At 47.1% G+C, this 21,315-nt stretch overlaps 1 protein-coding gene across 1 annotated transcript in view; it reads left to right on the top strand.

Annotated features, from left to right (window-relative positions):
• ABCA13 (ATP binding cassette subfamily A member 13) overlaps positions 1–21,315 on the top strand; it is a 2,251,223-nt gene that overhangs the window by 1,115,388 nt on the left and 1,114,520 nt on the right. Inside the window, exon 32 of the mRNA XM_069613428.1 lies at positions 15,792–15,910. Coding sequence (XP_069469529.1) covers positions 15,792–15,910 — 119 coding nt within the window. The remainder of the gene's footprint in view (positions 1–15,791; positions 15,911–21,315) is intronic.

The following is a 21,315-nucleotide window of genomic DNA, read 5'->3' as shown; positions in this document are numbered from 1 at the left end:
GATGTTGTATGGGTTAAAAAAAAACATTTAAGGTAAAAGAGGGGAAGTCTCAATGTTCCATTCCAGAAGTTGTCACAGACACAAGTCGAAGTGCTGTCAAATTGGGAAAAACATTGATGGTGGAACAAAGAAAGGATTTTTAGGTTGAACAGGAGGTGTGGAATGCCTAAAATGGATGATGGGGCTGTGTTCTGCGATGTGTGGGGTTTACCCCCATGAAAGAAGAGGGGCATGTGAATGTTGGAGTGTTTGACCAGAGTAGTGGGATGCCATTGGCAGATCATTCTTGTAATATTAGATGTGGTTCTAGAGACCACCTGAGGTGCAATGTTGGCTGCCCTGAAAAGTTTAAAGACTTTGTTTTCCATGATTGATTCTTGCTTACATTTCTGTACTTTGTTTCTTAATTCTTTGTTGAAAGGGAGATGTGTTACAATCTTGTGCTCCATGGCGTGAGGTGCCCATTGCTGCGTGCTATTGGAACGCAGTGATAGAATGTTGGGCGTGGGAGCCAGCCGGGTGACAGTCGGGGGATTTGGCAGTTGGTTGTTGGTACCTGTAGTAGTGGCTGGCTCTGGCCTGCGTGCGGCCCCATTAAAGTACTTTCTTTCTAAACACTTGTACTTTTTTTTAATAGCCACACACACACACACCTGTGCGAGTGCCTCTGTCATACATTGTGGGACAATGTGGTATGCGCTGTTGTACGCTATACTAGTTACTTTCTTGAAGAGAGCAACGTTGGCTCTGTGTACACTGCATTGGACAGTCCACAGCCCCATACACTGCCTCAGGACTCTCCCTCAAACTTGGTTGACACTTCCCCCACTCTTGTTCCTCGGAGGGTTGACTAACCTTAATTGAGGTGGATGTTCCACTGACAATATTCTCCTGGAAGGTGTCTCACCGTAGATGGGATTGACTTTCCACTTGGCCCTCACAGAACCCCTCTGCTGTATTGAGATCGTAGGTGCTCACATAGACCGGCTTGGGGAGTGGGATGGTAACGCCTGGATTAATCGGGATAGTGTGCATCATTGAAACGTCAGTGTGTTTCTCTGGGTGCCCCCTAACGCAGTGCTAGCTGCATACATTGATTCTTTCCAAGCTCATCGTCAAGTTGTAGAGGTCTGGTTTTGGTCAAATAACTCAGGAGACGCTGGTTCTTCTGCTACATTGCTTTATTGTAGTCTTCGGGTTACAGGTCAAAAGTTCAGTTTCCGAATAGCTTATTGGAAGAAGAGAGTGAGAGACACTGGGCACAGCACCTCACACAGCTCCCGGGCTCCTACTGGCTCTCATGCAACATCCACTGAGTTCCATGTAGGCCAGTCATATATTCCAGTTACACTCATTCACATGGTACAACAATAGCATAACATAATATCATTTCAAATAACAAAACTTTGATTGCATTTGATGGCAATTCCTGAGAAATGAGCCTACATGTTATGGCAATCTGTGACCTGTTAATGGCATGAGTACATGTGATATTGATGCCAATAGCTGGCATATGATAACAATACATGACGTTGGATTGGGGAAACCGAGCAAATGATAGTTGTATTGGGGCATATGATGGCGACTCATTCTGCCCCTTTATCAATAGAGACAATGTTAATGCCTGTCAAATGCCTATACAGCGGAGCACACATATTAAAGACACAACTATGGAAAAGTGGAGCGTGGTGTCCATGTTTGTTCGTCTAACTGAAGTGTGTTATTATTCCCAGACCCTAGGAACATATGAGTACTTCCTGCGCTGTAGAGTGAGGGTTTGAGTGAAAGAGATTAATATCTGTATTGATGAGAAAAATAGCAAACATTTGATATCAAAGATGCCAGGAGCTTTCTTCATTCCTCGGGGTCTCCTGTTCATTCCACATAAAGCCCTGGCAGGGGTGCCGGTGCTGCCAACTCCAAGCAGTCTACCAGGTGGCGGCATGTAGATGTATGCCTGGCTCCCCAAGGACCGTAATGTGTGCATTAACCTTTGATAAGAAAAGTCTGTGTTTTCTTGCAGATAGAACGCTTCAGGGGGCTGCGTGCCCAGCTGGCAGTGCTTTTGGCAGGAATTTGCGCTGACTAAAATCAGGCTTAGCTCTGCTTGGTCGCGACATTTCTCCATTGTATTAATCAAGGTCACATGATTAGAAGAATGTCTGCTGAAAAACGATAGTAAACTACAACACAGCATCTGGCCAATATGCATCAAATATAAAAGGGCTTTGTACTTTCTTACAAACTCAAAATTACAAAAATGGTCCAAGAAATAAAATCAAGACCATTTTCAAATGTACCCATACAAGACGGCAGGCACTGTGATATCCCCCTCTATTGCGGAAAGGCCACACAATCCAGAAGGTGCAATACTCAAGGCCAAGACACAGTACATTACATGACCTGCCTGTTATTTTAGCATCATGGATCCAGGCGGTTTGAACATGATGCACAAGTCCTCAAATTCTCTTTGGGGATTTACATATTAGTGGTCAGATTAAAAGTGAAAGTGTGGCTCTATGGGAAGGTCATTTGATCAACGTCGGGCAATTTAGCACTGATTCTTGGAATGTTTTGACTGACCAGCACGACAATGCCTTTTGCATTGACCAACTAGTGTGAAATGAACATTTTGCACGTGTTGCAAAGTACAAACATGGGTGCCAAATTTACTTGCAAAAATGGCAACATTCACGGCATGTCCCGCCTCCCCATTTACAGAGGCCCCACTCCGTGCTGAGTAAGCAGATCACCTTGGTAATTCTGAGAAATATATTTCATTTTGCATAATGCCTTTCTTTTAATTGTGTCCCTCTGACTCCACTGTGCATGATGGAAGGTTGTGATTTTGGGTCGCAGGCTGTAGGTATTTTTGTATTCCATGTTCTACATGTGCCTTGAGCCAACATTCAGCAGCTCTACTGTGTGTTGGATGCAGGGTTGTACTGGGACAAGAAATGGGCCTGGACAGCCAAACAAAAGTGGCCCACCCCTTGCCTCAAAAAAGTGGCCCACCCCTCGCTTCAAAAAAAGTGGCCCTCAAACCATCATCCGTGAATCGCGTCAATTCACAACTTTACAGAAAATGCTACTTATGATGATCCATGCTTGTATGCAAAGTTATGTCATTTTATGAGCTGTGTTATAATGTAACAGACACATGAACCCTCCATATGTATCATTGATATCTGTGTGTATAAATCCATATTGTCAAATTACTGTGAATGTAAGCAGACGTCCAAGGCCAATTGATAATATGTTGTTGTATAGCACTTAGGCTTACGCTCCTTTTATATAGAAAAATATGCCTACAATATCACTCAACCTGTTGTGGTACTCATTTATCGACCTCAGAAGGATGAAAGGCTTAGATGGCCTTGCTGGGATTCGAACCTACAACCTGCAGATCTCAAATACATTGCAGCATCGAGCGCTCAACCCACTGAGCCATCATATCAGCTATAGTAAAATTAGCAATTATTATACACTGGATACCATTAAACTGGTAATTGAGATTTAACAGCAAACAAGTTAAGTTAATCTGCAGGTCTGGTGCAAATTTGGCCGCATGTCAAGCCTGCGTGCATCTACCTTTCAGGCTTCAGAAGTTGGCAAAATAGGGAAAGTGGCACACTCACAGGACATCCCATACTCTGAGCACTCGTTACCTCATACATACAAACAAACATCCTGAACAGCATGCCAGAGGGATGGTAAAGATAGACACATTACAACAAAGCATTCATTGTGGCACAATGAAGTCAATGGCCACTTGATGTGCTATGGTCAAATATTTCTACACTGTACACAAGCTTTTAGGTATATATATATACACCTCTCTGTCTGAGGCAGAGTGAATCCAGTCCCAGATCCCAGGTGTCGCCCAGCTAAGCACCTAACAGCGACCTCAGGTAGGCACTCTGCATTCCGGAAACCCGCTGAGCTGCAGCAGGCAATACGCGTAGCAGCAGCACAGCTGCTGCTGTTGTTTGATGCACTATTACTATAGGGTTAACATTGAGGTTTTTTTAAAAAATTCCTCTTTTTTGGTGTAGTAGTATTACTTAATGTGACGAGGTCACCAATATGCACGCGAGTGAAACATGGTGCACTTTGCATTAGGAGCGTATGTGACCAACAGAATATTTTAGTAATCTGACAAATGCTGAATAGTCGGCAACTGTTCTACGAAATAGACAGATGGTCGGATAAGTTATACTCTTCCAACTAAAGTTAAGGACACTTTTGTAAAAGCAAACACCGCTGATTGTTTTATCCCAGTTATTTTCACCATTATACCGTCTTCCACTGGGTCCTGCAGTTAAAACATTAATGCCAAATAATGCAAACTTGCTAGCAGACAGGAGTTGTTCAATGTAAAATTCTGCACTAAGGGTTTCTGTTTTATCAGAGTGAGAATTAGGGAAACCCTTGATTTAAGTATTCTGTTTGTGGCAGGGCGACTACATTAATCACCCAATACCGAATTTCTCTGAACAAGTTAAGGTCGGATTTTAGTACAACCCTACTTTGCATGAAAAGTTTAGCAAACTTCTGTTTGTTTAAATGCCAATTCTGATTACGGATCCCTTTGAAGCTCTACACACGCAATGGAGGAGTTGTACTAGGGTTTGTATTTGGAGCACTCTGTCTTTTGGAAAGTGGCAGGCTGTGTTTTCTAAATCACTGTTGTCAAGGTTCCTTCTCGCCCTTGAACTCCCCGCAATATTCTTTTCACAAGGAAGCACAGAAGGACCTTTCGGGAATAGAAATGTTCACTCGTTCCTCGTTTGCAGGTTACTCCCGCGTGGATATAAAGTCTGTTTATGTGCCAACGTGGACGGTGGCTTGGCATTGTATTGCAGCCACTTTCTTTCCGTTCGATACCGCATGGATTACCTTTCCAGTGGGAATATAATTGATATTATAAACGTATTCTGCCCCAGCTGCACAACATAGGCAAGTCACTTTCAAAGCACACTGTTTAGTGAACCCCTTTAAAGCTCCTGCCATCGCTCAAAGTCACAGTAGTGAGGTCCGTACTGGTATCCGCCCCATGCATAGCATACTGTTTAGTGAACCCCTTTAGAGCGCCAGCCATCGCCCAGAGACTCCACGCACCTTTTTCTAGGCTAGTTCATGTCATTAAATGTGAATCTGCTTTGGAACCAAAGCACTGTCATTGCAGCAGGCAATAACAACCAGACGGAATGGTGCAAATACGTGGCGTTAAACACATTTTATTTACTGGGTAGACAGTTTCCTATCACTGATTTCGTTTTCACTACACACTCTAACATTTCCATTACGGTATCTGTTATTGTGCCAGCCACAATGATGTGATAAATGTACATATCTGAAACTCACACATTTGTGAGTTGTCCAGTGGTGGGAAAGAGAGGTGATTTGATGGCAACCTTGATGACAGTTGAAGCAACAAACATCCCTTATAGTTTGTTTCTCGACGTGTTTGATAATGTGTATGTTTCTGATCTTTATTTTGCAAAAGCCCCTAGAAGTGATTCACTTTAAAAAGTTGTTCTATAAAAGTCATCATTCAACTGTGAGTGCTTTCGGATCATTGTTTAGTTGTGTATGAAAACTGGACATTTGCATGTCACCTTCGTACATCACATGACCTCGCTCTGCTAATTGTCACCAATGTGTCTTTACAGATGTTACTACTACCATCCGCCCTATTTCTTCCTTTATCAGCTCCCTTTAGGCACAAGGATTTTGTCAAGTGACCGAGGACACTGAGATGGAATGTCTTGTGGTGATCCTAACAGAGACAACAGCAGAAAAAACATGTAATTACTGCAACTTGTGAAAAACAAAATACATAGTCCAAAATGGATGCTTATTCAGGTGCCTAGGAACGCTCCTCGAAGACTGGGGACACCAGAGGACCAAGTAGAGGGCTCCTAGACTCTGACTTGAGTGCCGCTGCTGAACCTGGTAGAAGGGAAAGTTCTTTACATTACCATCTTGTGGGAGTGATTGGCATCCATATTATTCTCCACAGAATCAACAAGAGCCGCTGTCTGTCCCGGGCCAGCAGAGTGCAGCCTTTCCGTCGACTCCCTTCCCTGCTATGTGGGGAAGGGGATGCAGACATTTCCATCCATGCTGCTGCCTGAGGTGTCGTCCTCAGCCTCTCCTGCTGCCTGCCCGTGCCTCGGGCCATGACTGGAGTCCTGTTAGCTTTGTTGTTGCAAATGCAATGAATCGCAACAAAAGGAGCGGCTCCTGGCCCAGGAACAGCTCCTTTTGCGATTCATTGCATTTGCAACAACTGGTGCCATGCCGTCGCTGGATCGGCTCAGGGCCCAGGGCCCTGCCTGGTCATCATGCCTACGTATTGCCTTTCTTTAATGAATGCATCTGCTGTGCCACAATGTGGCACTTGCCAGCCAGCCCTGAGCCAAGGTTGTAACCTGGCACACCGCTGCCGGCCCCCATATAGTCGACCGGCCCCCAGGGCCTCGAATCGGCCTGGCCACTGGCCGAATGGCCGATGGTCCGGTCCAACCCTGGTTGGATGTGGCCATCATCTTGTCTTTCATTTCCTTTTGACCCTCCCATCGTGCTATGTATGAAAAGTGGTGATACTGCATGTTGGGTGTGGCGGATCTTCTTGTGCACTTTGTGAACACTTGTCATTTCGGGCATGTTTCTACTGATTTAAGTACCCTTACAAGGAAGATGTATCCTCTTATTTTGATTCCTCTCCATACGGTGCTCCCTCCACATTGCCACATTTCTCTGCTGCGGCCTACAACCTGTGTCAGCATATTCATTTTTTAAGTGTGTTTTCCCAATGCATTGATTGAAACTGTTTGTTTCAATATCGAAATATGTGTGCTTTCCCCCAAGCATCGATTGTGACTGTTTAAAAATCAAATGTAGGTGTGCTTTCCCCATGTATTGATTGTGACTGTTTCAAAATCAAATTGTGGTGTACTCCCATTATGTTTGTTTTGTCCTGCTATTTAAAATCTTATATACTCCCTTGCACTCTGTTCTGTCCCTGTCCCCTGCTCCCTGGTACCCCTCTTCAGCTCTTGAGCTCCAACTGGTTCTCTCCATTCCTATTGTGATTCCTTGTTGTTTGTGCCCTCCTGTCAACTCTCTCCCTGCCATGTGCTCATCTGAACATCTGGGTTAAGTGTAGCACATCCTGCGCCCCCTCATGGCGCTCTCCATCTCTCCTATCTTCTCCAACTGCTTTCTTATCTCCTACCCCTCACTGCTCACCAAGTCTGGCAGGAAGAACTTTAAGAAGGACATGCTTGGCTCCAGCCCAGGCTTTCCTATCACTGTGAACTCCCACCCTGAAGATTTCTTTTGTTTATTCAACTACGCCTGCCTGGGCTTTTCAGGGCATAGCCAGCTGCCCTCATATATATTCTATCACTAACACCAACATCAGTGCTTCCGCAGAGAGATTCTTACCGGCATCCTCTTCGTCGTTCCTTCCCCCCACCTATGGACTCTTCATATGGTTGCTCTGCTGTCTCCCTACTCTTCCTCACACATCAATGGTGGCACCCGCTGAGGGGTCCTTATTGCCTCCTCCTCAACTTCCAGGGTCATTGTTAATGTCTATCTTGGTACAAGGGCCTCAACCGAACCTCCTCCTTTATGTTAAGATCCTCCCTTGCCTCTACCTCTTTGGCACACGCAACGCTTACGGTTTGGACCTCTGTCCCCTGCACCCCCCTCCTCTGTAAGTCTTTCAAAAATGGCAATATGCTCCACATTGCCACACTTAACTGTCTCTCTGCAGTCAAGCTCTCCTCTGACATCTGCCACCTCCTTGAACACATGGACATTGATGTTCTTGCTCTCACTGAGACCTGGTTTAATGACCGCTCCATCACAGGCATGTTGTGATGATGTGGATTTGGTGGCGGGGCAATCATCAGAACTTGCACGAGAGGGAGTGTTGGGCCAACATCACCACGCTCAATATTTTAGCATAGTCTACCTGGAAGAGGGCCATCTGTGAGTTGCAGCCCATTGCTCTTGTGGGGTGCTTGTACGCTCACCACCAAGAATGACCAGGATGGCAGTGCTGAGGGTGCAGGACCTCTGGCAGTGGCGGCAGGGCCAGCAGGCCCAATGGGTGCGCGTGCGCCGAGACGACAAGGGGCGCTGACACCTATGCCTGAGTTTGATATTTCTGGGGCCACGACAAGTCATGGACCAAGGTGGAGGCTTTGGATCGGCTCGACATGTAATTCCGGGCCACGGGTGAGACGGATGAGGACAGTAAGGTGGTAACACTTACATACTCAGCAGGACCAGCGCTGCATAAAGTCTTTCAGTCCCTGTCACCTGCGAATGCATCACACATGGTGCCAAGAAAGCATTGCACGAACACTTCATGCCGCTGGTCAGCACGGACTATGAACGCTTCATGATGTGCAGTGCCAGACAGAAGGGCGATGAGTCACTGGACGCTTTCTATGGACGTCTGTGTCGGATGTCACTGTCGTGTGCCTGAGAAAACCCCCAGACCATGTTCAGGAACCAACTCATACAAGGCTCTTCATCTGGAAAGCTGCAAAGACAAGTGCTGCGGGAACCAGGACTCACACTACCCTGCATATTGGAGCTTGGCCGATTCCACAAGGTGTCTGAGGTGTGGGCATCAAAAATGGATGCAGCCTTATGTCCAGAGAAGGCAGAGGAGGTGTGTTCCGTGGGCTGAGGTCAAGGAGGAAGAGGGGCTCGACGTCCAAGTGGTGGCCAGCGTGACAGAGGCACCAAAGACCTTGAATCCTGCACCAAGTGTGTGTATGATCTTCTGTACCCCACAGAATGCCCAGTGCATGGGAAAGCCTGTGGACTTTGTGGGACACTCGACCACTATGCCTGTTTGTGCAGAGATCTGTTGCCAGTTGTGGTGCCGAGGGGGACGGTAGGGGCAGGTTTCTTCAGGCCACAGCACCCGCCCATCGTCTCCCAAGTAGACCAAGGGGATGATGGTGTGACTCACGAAGATGAAGAGGATGACAAGGAGGAGAACATCTTCTTTATTGCTAGTGTCAGTATGCTACGTGCCACTACCAGAAGACCGCCACGGTGCCTTGTGAAAGTCAACAAGTTGACAGTACCATTGCTGCTGGACACGGGGGCGTCAGTCAATGTGATGGCCAGGGTGCACTATGCTGCCACGGTGACGCTGCCCGCATTACAGAAGCCCAGTGTGCGGATACACTTTTGGCAGTGAGCAGCCAATCCCATTGGCTGGAGCATTTGTGGCAATGGTTGAGCATGGAGGGCCGTCTATCAAGACCCGATTCTATGTAACGAGCATCAGCAGCAACACTCTACTGAGCTGTGCGGCAGAAGATTTGGGTATTTTGAACTTCACCTATTCAGTGTATGTAGAAGATGTACAGAGGCTGCTCTCAAAGTAAAGTCAGCTCTTCGAAGGAAAGGGCTGCATGGTCGGCGAACAAGTGAGGCTGCACATTGACGAGTCGATAGAGCCAATTGTGCTCCACCACTGCAGAGTCCCATTCCATCTCTGGGACGTAGCAGACAAAGAACTGGACACTTTTGTGGCACTGGACATCATTGAGAAGGTGGATGGACCGACTCTGTAGGTGTCTCCAATAGTCATTGCAAGGAAGCCAAAGCACCTGACTTGGTCAGAATATGTGTGGACATGAAGCTCCCGAATCAGGCCATCAAGCATGAAAGACACCTCACACCCATGATCGATGACATCATTGCGTAATTACAAGGGGCACGATTCTTTTTAAAGCTTGACCTATGGGTGGGATACCATCAAGTGGACTCAAGTTATATAACAACCTTTACCACACACCAAGCCTCTACAGATACAAACGCCTCCACTTTGGGGTGTCCTGTGCGGTGGTGGTGTTCCAAAACATCATTTGTGGGGCCTTAGTGGATTTGGATGGGGTCCTCAACATCGGTGACAACATTCTGGTGTTTGCACAAGCCTCTCCATGCCTTCTGCCTCCGTCTTTGCAAACTCTGGAACGGCTGCAGGTGCTCGGACTGACCTTGCATAGGGAAAAATACAAAATTCTAAAAAACCATTGAGTTTTTCAGGTTCTTGTTCAAGGAGGGAGGCATGTCACCTGACCCCCATAAGGTTAAAGACATTGTGGAGGTGAGGCCCCCAGAGAAGGTGTCTGAAGTCCAAAGTTTCAAGGGGATGGTCACCTACTGTGGCTGGTTCATCCGGAACCTAGCTTCCAGGTCTGAGCCCCTGAGAAGTCTCACAATGAAAGAGGCAACACATGGCAGTGGGGTCCGCTCAAGCAGGCGAAAGATGTGAAGGGTGCGCTGACTGCGGAGGATACCATGGCATTTTTTTTATCCGTCCCTGACGGTGGATGCCAGCCCTTTTGCTCTGGGTGCAGTTCTCAACCAAACAAACGCTAATGGGCAGATCAGGCCGATTGCCTACGCGAGCAAGGCATTGTCGTAGACGGAGCAGCCCTACTCGCAAATCGAGAAGGAGACCCTGGCATTCTTATGGGGCTGTCAGCATTTTCGCCTCTACATGCTGGGACGGCCGGTGACGGTGGTAACTGACCACAAGACCCTGCTGCCAATCATGGCTGGCTCGTCTTCCAAACCTCCAGTCAGGATGGAAAGGTGGATGCTGGAGCTCCTGGAATATGGGGTCTGGTTGGTGTGTCGGCCAGGCAGTAACAATGCTGCAGATTATCTGTCTAGGCACTCCAGAAGCATGGTGGAAGGACGTCAAAACATCAGTGGCGAGGAGGCTGATGAATATCTGAGGCTAATTGTGGAGGAGGCAACCCCAAACTTAGTGCCTCTCCAAGAGCTGGAAAAGGCGGCGGCCAAGGACGGGTGCTTCATAATACTAAAGGCGGTGCTTCAGGAAGGGTCGTGGAGGTCAGTGGTGGACACGCTGGCACAAAGGACCCAGGAGGCACGGTCGGTGCTAGAACAACTGTGGAGAGTAAACTTGAGCTGACATTTGTTGAGTCAGGGCTATTGCTCAGGGGTGACCGCATGGTGAGACCAATGTGCAAGGTTCCACACGTCATTGACCTAGCGCACCAGGACCATCAAGGAACTGCCAAGATGAAGGCACGGCTATGACAAAAAGTATCGTTCCCGGCCCTTGAGAGACGGATAGAGGAGTTTGTGTCAGCCTGTGTGTGGTGCCAGGCAGCCGCCCCAGCAGAGAGAAGAGCCCCTTTTTGAGACAATGCCCTAAGGATCGAGGCCCTGGGAAAATGTCCATGCTGGCTTTGGGTTACCTGGCCCGGGACACTTATTTCCTGGTGGTGGTGGATGAGTGTTCACGGTACCCCGAGGTCGAGTTTGTTGAATCAGTCTCTCCTGAAAAAGTGTCTGTGACCATAGAAAAGATATTCCACACTCATGGCCTGCCTCAAACCCTGGGTTCAGACAACAGACCACAATTTCAAGGGGACAGCTTCGCCCCCTGCTGATGGGAGACTACAGAATACAACATCAGAAAATTACACCAGTCTGGCCCTGTGCCACTGGTGAAGCGGACAGGTACATGAGGACTCTGAACAAGGTGTTTGGCATTGCTCACGGCCAAGGACATTGCCTGTAACAGTTGCTGTATCAGCTCCTGAGGGAATACAGGGCCACCCCTCATGCATCCACTGAAGTGGCCCCCCCATAGAGGCAATGATTCGGCAGTGTCCGAGGGGTCTGACCCCTGAAGTGCGGGAGCGGGAACTGGCCGTAGTAGATGATGCTCAGGTGGAGTGTGAAAGGAGACTAGGGACGGAGGGAGAGAACATCAGGAGAGGGCTCCGGCCCCAAAGGCTGAGTCCTGGGGATGAAGTACTTGTGAAGAACCGGCATCCACAAGGCAAGCTTTAACTAACTTATCAGCCTGGTCCGATGGACGTGGTAGCGGTGCGTGGCTCGATGGTGACTGCATCGGATGGGACTGCCACTTTTACCCATAACGCCAGCTTCTTCAAGCAGGCTGCAGGCAATCCTGAGAAGGGACTCTGTTGAGGTACCGGATGAGAGCTGTGGCCTGGCCCATCCCCCAAGTCCACTAGGTCGAGGGGACGCAGGTGAGGAGGGCCCTCTCCGGGAGGCGGGCAGGAGGTATCCCCAAATGGTCAGGAGGGGGCAGTCTGCCCATCTCAATGACTATGTGCTGGATTCCTGAACTGGTGGGCCCAGCCCACGGGCTGAGTAGTGACTTGTGGGACTGGGAGGGAAGCGAATAAAGGGATGTTTATTTTGTGTGCAGTGTAATGTTTGAAGTGTTTGTAAGTACCTTCTTCTTTTGTTGTTTGTTATGAGAAAGGAGGAGTGTGGTGCCTGCCCCTTTAAGGGCACACAGGCGGCAGAGTGATGCCGCTCAGCTGCATGTGCTTATAATAAACGGGGTGTTGCCACGGCCACGTTAGAGCGACCGTGGAGCACGGACACCAAGCACTGTGTGTAGTGTGCTCTGTGGCTGGGGAGGCTCACGGGGGCTGGATAGGCAGTACGGTAACTCGCAATAATCTAGGTACTCTACTAATGTTTTTGCTGTCTCTAGCAGCAAACGTACGTTTATGGGGTGAATGTAGTTGACCTGAATCCCCACAAAAAACAGTCGACCCATTTAAGTGGAATATGGTGATTATTCTGCCTAATTCAGGACTGGAGAAGACCATACGTACATTACTTTTTTGTTGCTGAGTGCCATATTTCCCTCACGTACATCTATTGTAATATTCAGTCAGTGATCTGGATGGGAGACGTAAAAGAGACATGTTCTCTAATTCCTAAACATTTAGACTTGGAAAAAAAGCGTTGCATGACGCAGTATCTATCGTTACAGTGTGAATTGGGACTCGCCCTCATGTCACTTCCTGTGAATGAGAATACAGCATGCCTGGGAAACACTTCTAGGTAACGTATTCCATCTCTCACCTACAAACAATAGTATGGATGCTTAATGTAGGCAATAGGTTTTAAACAAACAAGTGTATTAAATTTCAGGTATCTGCGCCACCCATAGAGAGACTTTTCGAGTTCTGGCAACTCCCGCTCGGATTACCCAGGCAGTGTTTGAACTATTGTATTTATCAAGAGCGACCTATCATATGATCATTTCCGGGATTTCTATTCCAGATACAGGGACTGTCTCTGCAGAGCTGGACGCCATCTTAAAACAGTGTTCGAACATATGTGGCATATTGGAACTCCTAAATTAATCCATTCCAAAAATCTAATACATATCTATACGTCTAGCTTGAAATGTTTCATTCATGATGAGAAGTACTGTGGTCTTATTTACATATTCTGGCAGATGAAGAAAAATAATGAAAATGCCACGCCTATGGAGATCAGCTTCTCAAGAACAGATGGCACTGCCCATTGCAGACTATCCTCTCTTGGGTCAGAACCCAAATTTCTTTGTAGAAAATATGCATAGCCTCACTAGATTGTTAGCCTACTTAGTTTATGATTCCTCCTCTCAGCTGTTCCAATACCGTCCATTTAAAATATTTTTCAGCATGATGTTGTTACAAAAAGTGTTCCACCATCAGGTGCTGATATTTTTAGTACAGATACACGACTTGTGTTCTATGATCCGTTTTTTTTTCCCCAGGCTCTGGGTCATGCCCAAATAACGCATTCTGCACAGATATATGATTAAATATATCACGTTGTTTGAAATGCAGTTAGTGAAGGGATTTCATACCTACCGGGGGTTCCAGCCTATATCAATAGACAGGTCACGAGAGGTTTGCTCACACTCGGAGCAGGAGCCACAAGGACAGTGTCCGTTGATTTGTGGTGAAGATCACACCGTTTGTTGCTCCTGATCTGCCAGAGGCTTTCCTTGATGGGCGTGAACTAGTGAATCGCACAGGTTCCGCCTCTTCTTGATCACAGATTATGGCCTGTTCAAACGGTTAGCCCCAACATTGAGAAGTGGCCATCGGTTTTTCATCTCTTTTTTGAAATGTTGTAACAGTGGTGAGTGACTCAAGACTGCTGTCATTTCATCGCTTATCCCTGTCGGCGTACACTACTTTATCCCGTCGTCTAGTCGAGTGCCGAAACAAATTGCACTTTTGAGATGATGTGGACTGAACAGTGAACGTTTCAACCTCTATGTGAATCGCCAGGCAAAAAAAAAAACATGTTTATTCAATATTCATCCGGATGTAAACATTAATGAAACTTTGCCAAACCTGACACATATATTCGGTGTTTGTCGAGTTCAGCTGATTGTCAAATTCCATTCATGGAAGAGAACAAAAGTTGCAGAAGATTTTTTTTTTCTATGTAACGGTTGCTCTAACCTTCACTTTGCATTAAAGTAGCAATACAAACCAACATAAACCCACGGGTTGAGTAGATATGTTTTCTGTATAAACTATGACTCGCCACTACCATGCATGACGTCTTTCAACGCAGCGAGCAGCATGGAAAATCGGGTCCTGAAAATAAGCTTCCTTTCGGCTTTTTTTGTGTTGGCCCTCACATATCATAATGAAAATGGACTCTAATCAGTCTGGAGTGCTGCTGTTACTTCTTCGCTCTTTATTGCTCATGTCTCATAACAGCTGTGGATGCTTGCATTGCACATTATGAGCAGTAACTAGTGATGACAAATGTATGGTTGCTTTACAATGGTTGTGGCTGAGATTTGGTTGCCCTTTTTCTGGGAACCCCCAAGTCATAGTACGGGCCCGTTGAGTATAGCCCATAGTCATGCTTAGTGGACCCTTTGCCCAGGTCATGGCATATGGTCATGCCCTGCCCAGCAAGCCATCAAATATATTGGGCAAAGGGAGTCACCTGAAGACGTGGAAAGTGGTTACTGTACCACGGCATGGCCTTCAGCAGTGCATCTGGCCTCTGAGCCCCCAAGGGGCCTTTTTGAGAATCGTGGGGGTACCCAGGGCATTTCCAAAGTCGTGCTCTTTGCAATGATGCTGGCTTGGCTTATGTGTAGCAAGGTCATGACTGAAGGCCATGCTCTGGGCAAAGTTGCCAGTGGCCACAGCCAGTTGCTTCTTTGGCTACAACTCTGAGTTGCCTTTCCTTCCTTCCTTCCTTCCTTCCTTCCTTCCTTCCTTCCTTCCTTCCTTCCTTCCTTCCTTCCTTCCTTCCTTCCTTCCTTCCTTCCTTCCTTCCTTCCTTCCTTCCTTCCTTCCTTCCTTCCTTCCTTCCTTCCTTCCTTCCTTCCTTCCTTCCTTCCTTCCTTCCTTCCTTCCTTCCTTCCTTCCTTCCTTCCTTCCTTCCTTCCTTCCTTCCTTCCTTCCTTCCCTCCCTCCCTCCCTAACTCCCTCCCTCCCTCCCTTCCTTCCTTCCTTCCTTCCTTCCTTCCTTCCTTCCTTCCTTCCTTCCTTCCTTCCTTCCTTCCTTCCTTCCTTCCTTCCTTCCTTCCCTTCTTTCTCCTTCCTCATGTTTAACCGTTCTTCTTTCTGCATCTTTTTCTAGCCCTCCATCTTGATTCCATATGATGTATGCTTATATAATTCCAGTCAGGAGTACATACATCCTGCGACATAACTTAAGGAACCTCCCACCAACATTGCAGATGTTACGTTAAAGTGCATTTTTGAACAACGTTTATTGTATTACTTTAATCTCTCTAATAACATGTTAGATTGAACAAATGCAAATATATAGGAACCGATTTAAACGAATGTAAGTTATCATAAAGTTGAAGAATTCTGCTGGGGATAGCTTGGCATGTTCGAGTTCTTGAGCTCGATAGTGGTGCAGAGATGATGAATTGACCATTGTTTCTATTGTTTTTATTCTAGAAATGCCCAGTATCTGACATGTCTTCTCCATACTTGAAGAACAGCCGTGGCCAAGTGCTGTACAACCTATCAGGGCTTGACTTCGAGGAGTATTTAATCAAACCGCTAAAGAAAGAAAGGTAATCCATAACACTGTCGATCTTGATGGGTTGTTTACAGAAGCTAACTTGCTCCCAGAAATGAATAACCTGCCAAGCTGTTTTAGACTCTGCAGCAGAAGCAGAGGCATTTGACAGCATGTGGTTTAATTGCATTGAGGAGCGCCCAGTATGTTATTGACTCGAGTCTATGTAGGGTCACGTCATTTCATACCACTCAGGTGAGTAATCTTGTATTGTGTACCCTATATTGGAAGTTCTTTGTTTACTAGATTGAATATAGGCACAGCAAGCGTTACGTTCTGAAGCAGAATAATGCAGAGCTGAATTTCGTTGTGTTTTATTCGGTAGCCAATAAACCGCCATGTTCCCGTAGGCCGGATGATGGGTTTGGCAAAGACGTTCAATTCTCACTGGACCTGTACAAGTGGATTTCCAAGCTTATATCTGAGTTCCGGAACCTTACAGCTTTCTTATCAACCACTGTGTGATTCCTTCTCCTTACATTTCAAAGGAAATCTGAAACTACAGTGCCTCCTCGCAGTCAAACTGTTGTACGACCCCAACCTTTGTCCTTCATCTCCTAAGGCAGGCCTGCACTGTGGCTAAAGCAATCACCTTGACCTCCTTCACTCCCCATCTGCTGTTTTCAGGACCTGCTCACCATGTGCATTAATCACGCCTCCCAATAGACCTTAATCTCTAGCCATCTTCTGGGAAATCCTCTGATTCATCATGGCAGGATAGAACACCTTTGGACTCCCGAAATAATCAAATACATTAAAAACTCTCCCAGATATACTCAAAACTCTTTTTATCGAAACTCATAGAGGGGGAAGCAACTGACAACCGCCTTAGCAATGTCCATGTGGACTTCTGCCTAGACCATGGCACGGAATGACAACCTATGCACATTCACATAACATTAAGAGTCCAGCAAACATGTAAAGAAAGGCTGCCCTTGTCTTTCTGGATTTCTTCAACCTCCTCGACACAGATGACCCTTCAACACTTATCAATCAAATGGACCAAAAGCAAAGCCAACGACAAATTATTTTTCCCATTCCCACTCAACTTTGAAATGAATCTGCTCTCGGGTTTCACATGGATCTACACTTTCTACTTTTCTTTTTAACCTCTACTGTAGCAATAAGCACCCTTTCGAGGGGATTGGGTCCTCCGACGTATTCCATATCTATGACAGGTAATGTCCACAGCTGTGCTGCTTCGGAAAATCTTTGGCGTCTGCGTCCTGCGTCGATGACGTCAATGCGCCATCCCTGAGGACCTCCTCCAACGGCCGACGTCACCCGATGTGATAAGTAGGACGCACGACGCCCATAGCCTCAGTTCCGTTTTTTCCGCGAACGTGTTCGCTTCGTGAACCTCGGTACGCCTCGACTCGTTGGAGTTTGCTGTTTTCGATTCTCGGTTCGTTGAACCTGTTTGGTTTTTTCTGAAGACCTGTTCGTGGTGATGTCTACTTCGTCTTCAACCCCGCGTCCGGGCTTCAAGAAATGCGGGGACTGTGGGTCCAAGATGTCGGACACGGTCTCGCATGACGCCTGCCTCTGGTGCCTCGGGGAGGTCCACGATACGGACGACTGTGTCGACTGTCAGTCGCTCACGGCAAAGGCCTTGCGGGAACGCAAGAAGAAGCTGTCGGTAGGCCGGGTGTCTAAGCTCCGGAAGTCGAGGTCTGCAGGGCTTTCGACGGATGACTCAAGGGGCGACTCTCCACGTCATCGTCGGAAGTCCAGTGGGTCTCCTTCCAGGAGTCAGTCTCACCACTCCTCCGCCTCTTCGAGGCATTCCCGGAAGCGCCGGCATAGGTCACCTTCCCCGTCCTCTACCGAGGACTCCGCCCGTCGGCGGGTCGCTTATCCCTCCATGCAAGCGACACTGGAAGAATGTGCTTCCTTCGGGAAGCAGATGCTAGCGATTCTTGAATCGCAGGGCACCGGTCCGTCCGCGCCTCCGAGTGGGGTTGGTCGGCACCAGTCGAGAGACACCGCTCGTACACCTTCGGGCTCGGGTGGTCGGCACGGCTCGCGGGAGAGGTCCTGCTCAGACAAGGGTAGCCGTTCTCGCCATGCCCGTTCCAGGTCCTCGACGTGCTCGAGACCACGTGCTCCTGTGCCATCTTCGAAGAAGACGTTGACGCCTGTGGCGCCGAGGTCGTCGACGATTTCTCTCGAGACTCTGCCTCCAAGGGGGTCGTCAACGCCGTCAGTGCCTAGGTCGTCGAGAGACATGCTCGGAGCTCCGGCTTCGAGGCCTGTGTCAACGCCGCCGATGCTGGTGGCGCTGCAGCTGATGTCGACGCCGATTCGCTCAACGTCGACGCCTTTTCTGTCGACGCCGGCGCCGACTCATTCGGCGCCCTCGACGCCTTTCGAGGCGGTGGTGTCGGAGGGGCCCCGTGGCACGGGGTTTGCCCCTAGAAAGGCTCTGGCTAAGGTCAGGCACTGCTTTGGTACCCAGAGGTCTTCCTCTCCCCGCCTGGAGTACATTTCAGAGGGTGATGAAGACTCTGATGACGGCTTGGTTCCGGTTCCGGTTCCAGATGAGTTTATCTCGGGCCATAGCCAGTTTGATGACCTGAGGCAGTCACTGCATGATGCCAGTGGACTGGACACCTCTCCGGAGGTGGAGTTTTGTAGGCCGGAGCCTGGCACTCATGCCGATTCTTCATATCGGCGCCTTATGTCTCGGGTCACCAAGTATTTGGGTTGGTCAGCTCCCCCAGGGGAGTACGTTCAGGATGATCTCGGTCCCCCCACTGACCCAGTTTTGCCGTTTCATATGGCTCTGCAGAGAAGGGTGGCGGCGGCTTGGACTGCTCTGGAGAGTTTCCCGGCAGTGGGCAAGTCTTTGTCGCAAAAATACCGTCCAGCCAGTAGCGACCCCTGTTACTTGCCCAGGCACCTGTAAGAGGATTCAATTCAACACTACAGCTAAGTCAACGCCTAGTCTATAATACTGAATGAAAACCCTTATTGATATATCTTTAGGTCCAGTTCATGCGTTCTGGATGACTACCCCTGTATAACACCCCTCTCTTGGAATCCCCCTGACCCCACTGAGCCAAGAAGTAGTTCTGTTTTGCAAGTTTAAAAGGTTTATTTGATAATTTAAAATAGATATATCACACTTTATAATAAATTAATACTTGAATATCACCCTTAATCTGATATGTTAAAGATTAACAATGGAGAATCGGGCACTAGCACACTTCTTTATAATCACTAATGAGTTGACATGAAATGGATAAGATAGCACACTGGTAAATAGGAACAAAATTATAATGTGGTAGAAAATGCTTTATAGGGTTCAAATGGATGTAATGTTGAATGAAAATGCAATACAGAAAATACTCAATATGATTTCAACAAACAAGGTAATCACTTTTCTCTGGCAATCCCCTCCCCCCCTTGATGCAAGGCAAGGAAATGGAAGGAAGCACACAGTTCTCAGAAATGCAATCAATGTAATCAGTTCAATCCCCCCCCAAGCTTAGACAACAGAAGTTTAAAACACAGATAGGAGTTTTGAAAACACGGGCCCAAATGCTTTGATATGTGCTAGCAATGGATGAGAAATATGCTGGAAATGCTTTTTAATTCCCTTTCAGAGGTTCAGGGTAAGTGGTATCTAGTTAATATTAGTCCAGGCTCACACTAGCAATGATGCAGGGATAGTTAACAGGTTAAACGAATTTCTGGCAAATGGAAGGCAAGCAGCAGCAGTTTTTACATGTGAAGAAATTGCAAATCGCGGTAAAATTCGCGGATGCGTGTTCCGCGATTGCGGTAAAACTATAAGGGGTAGGAATGCGGTTCTTGGTGCGATTCAAAGCTACGATTCTAAGCTATCAGAGGAAAGTTACTGCAAGTCTCTAGCCCAAACGGTCGCGGAGATATGAGCGATTTAATAAAGGTCGTTTTTGGGTTTGCAAATTTCAAAAGCTCAAAATGACAAGTGCAGCTTGCAACTAGCAATGACAAGTGACAGCTTTACAAATGACAGGTGACAGTTAGGAGACAGTTCTACTTAGATTAAAATAGGATTGAATTATATTATTTTAACTAAGAGATTGGTTCTGCACAGTTTTCTAGGTACTCACACTATATTCTTGAGTGAAATGGGCCTCATCACGGATCTGGTCAGGGTTTTAGACTGGACTCTGGTCTGGTCTGGTCTGGCCTCTGCACTTCACAGTGATCTGGGTCAGCTCTCTCTGCTGGTCTGGGTCTCTCTGGGTACAGCACTGCTTTCTCTCTGGATAGATTGAAGTCTCTAGTTTGGCTCTCTGGAGGTTGATGGAGGTAAGTATGGATTTTTCCGGCAGAGCGTCCCGCTGCAGATGGATTTGGACGGTCCCTATCTGTCCTGTCTGTCTGCTTTTATGTGTTTAGAATGTGGGTGTGTTCTAGCATCACTGACCCTACCTCTCTCTCAGCTTCTAATTGGTCAAACTTCCATTTATCATTTGATTGGGGAATGAACTGTGAGTCAGAGTGATGTCATTTTACAGCCTGCAGAAAGTCCACTCCTCCTGTCAACTTACACACAAATCTAGATTTGAAACAAATACATATTTGCAGAGGTACATATTGTTTTAAAATCATATGCACCCATCATGCATTACAGGAGGTATACCCTGTTCAAACTCTGCTCTTCCTGGGAGCTTGCATTCAGAACTGGCACATATTTCACTTTTTAACTGATTTTGCAATTTCTGACATTGACCCAACTTTACATACATGTGTGCAGGGAGTAGGGACATTAACTGATGAAGTTTCAGATTTTTAACATGCATACATTTAGAGTAATATCCACTTTTCCGCTAAAACCCCCCTGAACATGCCACAGGGTCGAAAAACCTCTTAAAATGTGGGCAGAAAAATCACAAGAATTATGGTATCATTTATAAAATTTTCACATGTCCGCTCTATGAGTTATTCATCTTTTTAAAGTTATGTTCTGGCTCCAAAGGGGTGTGGTTTCCCAGGTCACATGGTATAGAAACCAGTCTTTCCAGTTTCTGCCAAGCCAGCTTGCTCTCACAGGCAGTGCTCCTCCCAGCTCTTGCCAAGAGGAAGCTACATTTTACGACTGCGGTAATAAAAACCTTTGCCTGAGTGAAGAGGGCTTTGTTCACTCTCCTGCAGAGCACAGATAATTCAATTATCAGATAGATGGCATATCCTTAGTGTGGGCAGCAAAAGGAAGGTTGGCCTGGGAACACAGTGGTGACTCAAGTTTCACTGCTGATGGGGGTAGTTGCCAGGCAGAATTCAGTTCCTTAAGCCGGGTTTCAGATAAAGTGTCACTTTTTGTTCCCCAGTTTCTGCATTCAAATAAAACTAAACATTTTTACATATGCAGCTAGAAGGCTGATTCTAAGTTTAAAACTATGACAT

This window comes from Ambystoma mexicanum, chromosome 5p (assembly GCF_040938575.1).
Source record: "Ambystoma mexicanum isolate Mex_15411 chromosome 5p, UKY_AmexF1_1, whole genome shotgun sequence".
Taxonomy (NCBI): Eukaryota; Metazoa; Chordata; class Amphibia; order Caudata; family Ambystomatidae; genus Ambystoma; species Ambystoma mexicanum.
This window is presented reverse-complemented; position numbering and strand designations above follow the sequence as displayed.